This window comes from Lactuca virosa, chromosome 1, assembly GCF_052849685.1.
Source record: "Lactuca virosa cultivar CGN04683 chromosome 1, Lactuca_virosa_CGN04683_v6, whole genome shotgun sequence".
Lineage (NCBI taxonomy): Eukaryota > Viridiplantae > Streptophyta > Magnoliopsida > Asterales > Asteraceae > Lactuca > Lactuca virosa.
Window position 1 is genome coordinate 108,977,114 of NC_136426.1, and position 8,971 is coordinate 108,986,084.

At 35.7% G+C, this 8,971-nt stretch overlaps 1 protein-coding gene across 1 annotated transcript; it reads right to left on the bottom strand.

Annotated features, from left to right (window-relative positions):
* Positions 1-2,564: 2,564 nt before the first annotated feature.
* LOC145156256 (tolB protein-like protein) lies at positions 2,565-4,850 on the bottom strand. Its single transcript, XM_079075697.1, has one exon. The coding sequence runs from the start codon at positions 4,757-4,759 to the stop codon at positions 2,798-2,800; it is 1,962 nt and encodes a 653-aa protein (XP_078931823.1). The 5' UTR covers positions 4,760-4,850; the 3' UTR covers positions 2,565-2,797.
* Positions 4,851-8,971: the final 4,121 nt, after the last annotated feature.

Sequence of the window (8,971 nt, forward strand, 5' to 3'; positions counted from 1 at the left end):
GATCTCCGAAATGGAGATGGTGTTTGAGAGCTGTGACTGTAGCGACAAGCAAAAGACTGTCTTTACAGTCAGACAACTAAAGACTGGAGTGCTAAGTTGGTGGAAGTTGTTGGCAGATACAATTCCACGAGGAGAAGCCATGTGAATGTCTTGGGAAGCATTCGTGGAGCAGTTGAAAATGCAGTACTGCTCAGAGATAGATCTGATAGACCTAAACAACATATTTCAGAACCTGAAGAAAGGAAAGATGAGCGTGGATGAGTATGCCACCGCATTCACCGAGAGGATGAAGCTATTCCCCTACTTGGTGCCTACTGAACTCTCCAAGATCGATAGGTTTGCTAACGGTCTGCCCACAGACTTTGGCCCAACAGTCAAAATGGCAACTACCTTGAAAACAGCCGTTAGAGCAGCTAGGAATGTTGAGACCCAGATTAGGGAAAAAGGTCTGGAGAGAGCTGAAGTTGGCGAGAAAAGGAAGTACGAAGGATCTTCGAAATCCAACAAAGAAAGGAAATTCTCGAAGACTGAAGGAGGAGGAGGAGGTGAAGCTAAGTGGTGCGAGAAATGTAAAAAGAAACACTTCGGGAAATGTAGCGAGGAGGTGACTTGCTACAAATATGGAAAGACAGGGCATTACGCCAGCAAGTGTACATCCAACAAAAGGGTGTGCTACAGATGTAACAAAGAAGGGCATGTTTCTAAAGACTGCCCGAAGAAAAACGAGGCAGCAAGGCCAGAAACGCCACCAAGGCCAAGGGCATTCCACATGATCCTCGATGAAGCAGACAACAACGCGAGAAATCGAGGATGAGGAGTTCATATCCGAAGACCGAGTTATGCAATAGCCATAGTATCATATGATGTAGCCTATTAGAGGCATTGTCTAGGGTGAACTTGAACGCCTATGTAATCTTTTTAAGGAATAATATAAAACTTTCATTTTGTTATGTAGATAAAAATTAACGGTTTACCTCCATGAGTTTGGGCTTGTGGGTTTGTGCGTCCATATTAGTTGAAATAGCAGTTTACTCATCTTTCACTATTTATAGGCTCTATTGCACCCGTAACATTAACTTGCAGTTGATTGACTGTGAATAAAATATCATTGCTTGAGCAAATGGAAATCAATCAACAAACTAAAAAAAACCCTCTGAATGGTACAAAGAAAAAAAAATGGTCAGATGGTTCAACCTGTAATAAAACAACTTAGGGGGCTAGGTGAAGAACAAATACAAAATCAATGAAGAAAATTAGAGTTTTTGTATGTACTCATGATTGATGAGCAAAATGCCCTCGATAGCAGCCTCAATTATAAAGCGTTTACCTATTCAAGAATCAAGATGAAATTGTTTTAACTTACCTTTTCCATGAATTCCCAAAATCAATCCCACTCGAAGCTTGATTAAGAATTTTTTTTACCTGTGTGTATGTTTGCATCCCCCCCCCCCACACACACACACAAACACACATATATATACACACACATAAAGGGGATAAAACACTAACTCACATCAACTCTGGTGGTGTTTATGCAAGTATCAAACATGAATCATCCTTCAAGTCACTTGTACGGTCATGTTTTGCATTCTCCAATTCAAACAATTCCTACATTGGGATAAAAACAATACATTTTTGTATAATACAATTATAAAAAAAAAAAGATAAAACAACAATTTGAAAGAAACAATCAAAATCATTTACACTCATAACCATTTACTTTTAAGACAAAACAATCAGGTTTAGAAGAAATGTGTTACCTTTTTCAGTGAGGACCGTAGCAGGGATGTCGTCAATGCTTGGGCACCAATTGATGGCGGAAGTGGGGCAGCGGTGATGACGGTGTCTTTAACGATGAGTGGTGGTCGCATTAGAGAGTGAGTTTATATATATAGAGAGGTGCAGATGGATCATCGTGGGGATTCGTTGCCGAAAAGTGGTGCGAAGGAAGAGAGATTGTGGAGACGTCAGATACGGTGGGTGGTGGAGGTTGCGGAGTGGATTGTGGTTCACTATTGGTGCGATGGTAGTGTGGGAGAAAAGAAGGGTAAGTATCAAGATAAGCATAACCGTTACTTGGATGGATGAGGGCGGTGACTTTGGTGGATGAGGGCAATGACGACAGGTATCCGATTAGGGTTATTGGGTATTTGATTGTGAGAAAATCTGAGTTTAACGAGAAATATGAGAAATAAAATTAGTGTTTATCTTTATCTTTACTTCTTTATAAAGCATATTGCATATTTCTTGAATTTTAAGAGGTACACCACATAATACGTCATGTACAATTATGTTATGTTTGTCATTCAATACTCATCATATAAGGTATCCGTTTCAAGAATTAAATTAGGAAAAGTATATATATATATATATATATATATATATATATATATAATTTTATAAGAAATCTATATAAATTCTATTAAAATAAAAAACAAATAAAATTGGTATATAATAATAATAGTAATAATAAATTGTTGAAAAATGGTTGGTTAGTCATTTTTATATAAAGTAAGGACCAAAAATGCAATATTAATATTCATAAACCACAGATACAAATCCCATGCGACCAAAAATGCAATATTAATATTCATAAAACAGAGATACAAATCCCATACAACCTATCAATTTTTAAATTTAAGAATCAAAACTACGACTCTCACCAAAACAAGGAACCATTGCTATTTTATTTTTATTTTTGCATTAATTACAAATCCCATGCGACCAAACAGATCTAGTTTCCATCGGAATTTTATTTATTGTTTATTGTTGTCTTGTTGAGTCGAGTGTGGTGTGATTAGAAATCACATTTGATCCATAGTGGTTCATCAAATCGACCCAACAACTTATCCCCGGAATTCACCAACTCAGGAACAGGAACAGGATGCCACGTGGGAGTCCCGTTTTCGTATCCATTCCAAGTGAGCCTCCGCAGACCGCCGGTACCATCCAGACGGGTGACATAAAGCTCTCCATAAGGCTGGAACTGATTAGGTAGGGAGACCGGGTCCGACGTCACTCCGCCTATATTGGAGGTGAACAACAACCACTCCCCATCAGCACTGAAGCACACATGGTTTATCCTTTCCCTATCCACCTCTTCAGACCCTTCAGCTCCAGCCACGTAGATCCTACGTGTATTGCTCCCGTCTGGACTCATGACGTATATGCTGAACGCTTCTGCATTCTCCGGATTGTGTCTGTTGGAAGAAAAAGCAATGAGCTTCCCGTCCGGCGACCAGCTCGGCATTGTGTCAATCCATGGTCCCTCCGTTACCTGTCGGATGCCGCCGTTAAACTTAAATTCTCCTTCCACGGCGTCCATTACGTAGAGGTTTTTGTGGCCCGACCGCCCTGATCGGAATACCACACTTTTCCCGTCCGGTGAACACGAAGGAAAAGCGTTGTTGCCCGTCTCCTCCTTCGTCAAGATCTTGATTTCAGCTTCAACATCATCTTCTCCATCTCCTTTAAAATCAAAGGAAATTCGTGCAATTTGCACCGTCGCTTTAACAGAATCAAATATAGGCCCGATCGACGTGAAGATGACGTTTTCCTCCTTGGGGCTCCATGAATTGTAGAATGATGTTCGTCCCTTCAACAGACTCCACCTCTTTGATCCATCTGATTTCACAATGTCAACACCGCCATTTGAGTCAAAGACAGGATTGAAGGCGATCAGATCTCCAGCAGGAGACACTGAAGGGAACCCCCCATTTACCCTCGCCATTCGAAGACCCTTAACCGGGGATGAAACCAGGTTTAAGTTTGGAATTATGGACTCACCCTCTCCAGAATCACCGCCTCTAAACCGGTGATAACCGAGGAACCCCGACTGCGGAGAAACAAATGGGTTGTAGTGATGAATATTAGGATTCAGAAACTTGGTTACAGGATAAAACTCGCCGGATTCCACATCCAAGATTTCGATATGGCGGAAAGTATCGCCCTTTCGGCGAGTCGCGACAGCAACTTGTGGGCGGTTATGCATAGCAGCCGGCGTAAAGCAGTGAACACCTGGAGGAGTGACACGTTGAGGAGCAGGAGGTGGAGAAAGATCAAACTTGGAGGGTAAGTCGAGTCTGAAAATGCTCCACCATCCATCGTCGGCTTGTCGGTGGAAGTAAATCACAGAGTCGCCAGACCATGTAGGCCATCCACCTTGTGAACATACGAGCCAGCGATTTGTGGGGTCTGAAAGACGGAAAACAACGATATCCGTTTCGAGGTGGTGAAATTCGCCGGCCCAAGGGCGAAAACCATAAGAGGCAACGGCGACGAGGTCGCCGGATTGAGAAAGGGATGGACTATAGTCCACACATCCGTAAGGAGTCAAGCGAGACAGGGTTTTAGTTTTAGCAGCATCGTCTACATCTAACTGGAGGGTGTAAAGGGCGGACCAGCTCTTGAAGGATGCATCGGAGGTTTCGTGAGCGGATATGAAGTAAAGATGTCCATCTCTAACGATGGGGCGATCATGGAAGAGACTTATTTCAGGTGCAGAGTAGGGTAAGGGTTCTGAATCTAGATAGATTTGGGATGATCCACTTCTCTCGGAAACATAAACCAGGCGGTGTTGTTCATCAGGGCCAATGAATTGAGCATTGAAATTGACAGAAACACCGTCGGTGAGGCGGTGCTCTGAAAACTCTTGGAGATTAAGAGGCAGTGGAGTGGAGAAAACATCGAACCCATAGTGGGGTCGGCCGATGGTGGTGAAGACGATGGTTCCTTTAGGTATATCCATATCCATATCCATATCTATATATGATATATGAATTTCGTATGATCTATATATATAGTAAACAGATGGGGTGGAAGATGATGAGCAGCAGATAAACTATTAGCACAAATAAAGACAAAGGGACAAAAAACTATGATATAGTCATACAGGAGATGAGGAGAATTCAAATTACACTTGCCCACTTTTTATACTTTTGTTTTTTTCCTTTCCTTTTTTCTCTTGCTTTTACAATTTACATTATAGCCTTTCCCTCTCATAATCAAGTCAAATTACATTTGCCCACTTTTTATAGTTTTGTTTTGTTTTTTTTTTTTTTTCCTTTCCTTGTTTCTTTTTGGAGGTCAAAAGCATCTCTTTTGCTTTTACATTGATAGCCTTTCCCTCGTAATCAAGTTTTTTGGTGTGTTCACTGAAAATCAGAACACAAAAATGAATTATTCGAAAATCTGAGTGATTGGTCAAAGCCTCTTTTGGGTATTTAGAAACTATAAATTTTCACCATATGTGATTTCGGAAACAAGTATTTGTTAGTATATTGCACATGATGGGATCACTTCTTTTTTGAACCAGCCCAAAGAACCGGGTAATGAATTAGGCGGTTCAAAGAAAGCCCGGATCAAACTGATCTGACCCGAGGGTTCAAACTTCAGAAGAAACTAAAAAGTACTTGTACCTGTAATATGGTTCGTTTTTGTGCCCAGAATAATTTCCCCACTTTTTATACTTGCCAACTATAAAGAGTATATGTATGTTATAATTTTACATATCAACAAGTCGGTTCAATCTCTCGTAAGCCAAAGTCTTTCTTAAATATAATTTCATTAAAAGTGGGAACATTAACATCGTCTTCTTTAATCTTTTTTAACATATTCCATTATAATTGTTTTGTCTAACAAAACCATACTAGGAGGGGCAAGAATGGAAATTCGGGAAAGACAAATTAGCAGATTATTGGCAAAGGGTAATTTTGGTATTTACTTCTTTGAGTCTGTTTCTTGTTTTTGGGAAGTTGCTATTTAGTAATGGGAGGAATAAGATTAGTTATCCATTTGTTACTAGCATCTCAAAATATCTAATAATTAGAACTTGGAGTCTTTTTCAAGTTTAATTATAGACTATCGTTTTCATTCTGGATCAATTTTTGATTTGTTTGAATTTACTTCTTGCATTTAAACCAATCCACAAAACAAAGATTATTAAACAATAAATACATAAGTATTCAAAATAAAACATGATATAAGATTATAAGCTTTATGATTCCTTTCTCTTAGTTAATCGAAACATAAAGAGTTATGTGTGTTTGGCAGCGAGCGTTTGAGAATTTCTAACTTTTAACAAAAAATTCGATTTAAACAAAGAACTTTGTTTGAGCGTACGAACGCTTAGCTTTAAGTTTAAACAAAAAATTTCAAATCTAAAAGTTACTTCATGTAGCGTTTAAAAAAACGTTATTGAGCTTTTAGAATAAAAATCCATATTTTCCCTTAAAAATATAATTGTATATTTATCTTTTTTAAACAATTGTAATTTTATATAATTGTATACATTTCAAAAGCTTCAAGCTACTTTTGTCAAACACTCTATAACAAATAAAAGTTACAGATACAATTACAAGCTAGTTTTGTCAAACACACCTGTAGACAAATAGCATGTAGCATTCCTACTTTAGTGACAAAAGAAATGGTAAAAGTAGTTCAAACAAATCATTTTTTTCAAATGCCAATAAATAGACTATTAATTGCGATAAACATTGATAAATTATACCAATTAATCTAAAAATCAACAATAAACAATAGGCAAATCTTCGATAAAGTTCAAATATTTTGGATCAGTTTATAGTTTAATCTCAAAATTTATTTTTTGAATAGAAAAATCCAGATTATCTAATTTTATACGATAATATGTCGTTTTCTATTACAAAAATAAGGGTTGTTACATTAATTTGGGCAAATAAAATGACTAGACTTTTCTGTTTAAAAAAATAAAAGATGATATTAAACCATAAACTGATCTAAAATATTAAGATTTTATCGGAGATTTACCTAAACAATAATGCTATTAATTGAAACCAAACAAAAGTTAAAGTAGTAAATAAACAAACAATCAAAAGTTGAAATCTTTGAACATTAAAACTTAGAGTAAATTACACAAATGATCCTTATGGTTTGTGATAGTCTGAATAAACTCATTTGTTACAAGTTGCTTAAAATGCTACAAAATAATAAAAACATTTGATATAGGTCTAAGGGTCCAAGTCCGCAAAGGCAAACAATGGAATTGACCGAAACTTGTGGTATAAAACTTTATAAACGATCCAATACATTTGTTTTCATGAGTCAAACATAATTTTCTCTGATGGGAAAGAGTCTTTAATAAGATAAAGAAAGTAATCAAACGACGATTACTTTTCTTTTCGTGGACGTAAAATAGTTTCATTTTCACAATTAGTTTGATTTTGAAAACATGTCACATTTCAATGAACACTTAATCATTGGTACAAATGATTTTCCATTAATATTTTCTTGTGATATAAATTGCTAGTTTAGATTAAAAATAAGATATGTTTTTGTTTTTCATTATAAAGTATGTTTCTTTTTTGGGTTGGTTAAAATAATTGTATATTATTGCTTTGGGATAAAAATAAAAATACGTTTCTAATTTGGGTTTATAGTAAAAAGAATCTGTTTTAGGTTAAAAATACAAGTTAAATAATTAAAAATCAAAATTCTTTGGTTACAATTGTCATTTTAATTAACTTTATTGAGCGTAAATAAATAAATTAAAGAGAAACCCTAATTTCTTTAGGAAGATAAAATTTAACTATTATGAAACGAATTTTCGCAAATTATGACAAAACCTTTTTTTTTCAAAACCGGTTTTGATCCGGTCCGAATCAGTTTGTATAGGATCGAGTATTTCCCGGTTTTAGTCTAAACTGGATTTGACTTCGTTGACCTGATCCGATCTGGTTTCAAAACCGAACCAGTGTGCCAAATAAAAAACGGTTTGTGCACCTTGGCAGACATATTGCTTCTAGCTGCTTTTTATTTTAGCCGTTTGGTATGTTTTTTTTCGGGGAGGGGGGGGGGGTTGACTAAACTTTGTTGGACCTATAAGACCTTTTAAGTTTAAAATTCATTTGAAAATTTAATATTTCTTTCTTCCATATTTGGTTTTTTTAACTTTTATTTAAATTTATAACAATAATTTAAACTATGGATATCTTGCAGCAAACATTTAAAACTGAATAATGTAACATGTAAATATGGATTATGGATATGTTCAAAGAATTACGATAAAAAATAATTCATTTTTGGCTTTTGACAATTTCTCATATGTTTCATTCTAAAACCACATATGGACATTAATTACATTGACATTTAATTATAATAATCACGAATATGGAAGGGTTGATAAATGTCATATTAATATGGCACTAAATTTCTCTATGAGGTATTAACCATTTGTTGGTGATCTTGTGTTGTGGAAGGATCACTACAACGCCCTTTTGATGTAAAAGTTGACCTGCAAAAGAATATTAACGCACAAAACAGGAAAGATCCAAATTTTATCTAATTAGGGAATTTAAACTTGAAAACTTTACAAGCTCTGATATCCCGGTGGGTAAAAATGAAAATGTAATACTCCTTATCGATCAAATTAATTGTCAATTTTACCAATTGGGCACCTACACACTGACAAATTGTTTTAAGCATTCGAATTAAAATAAACAGGAAAACCCTCAAGATCAAATAAAAAACATGCAAATAAATCAAGAATATGACAAAAGAAATTGAAAACAGTTTGTTACTTCAGTATTCATGAAAAAAATTAACAGATGAAAAGGATGATACGGAAAATAATAGTTAGAGTAACAAACTTACCAATTATGATGATAATTTTGGATTACTACCAATGTGAATCATTGCAGATCTAGAAACCACCATATGCTTTTTAAAGGCAGAGGATTCAGCTAACACAATCTCATTTTATCAGTTGTTGGTGATCCCTGCATTTAACCAAATAAATGAAAGTAAGTTGTATATCTTGCATTTAACCCAATAAACAAAACAGTTAGACTAATGCAATAAAGTTTAAAATTGTCAACAATTTTGTAAGGAGAGTAATATCAAAAACATTCAGGTGAAACAAATACAATCCAAAAACAAAATACAACACCATTGAGTTTTCTTTTTTAGTGTTCTTTTTCTAACATGAAAGTAGGAT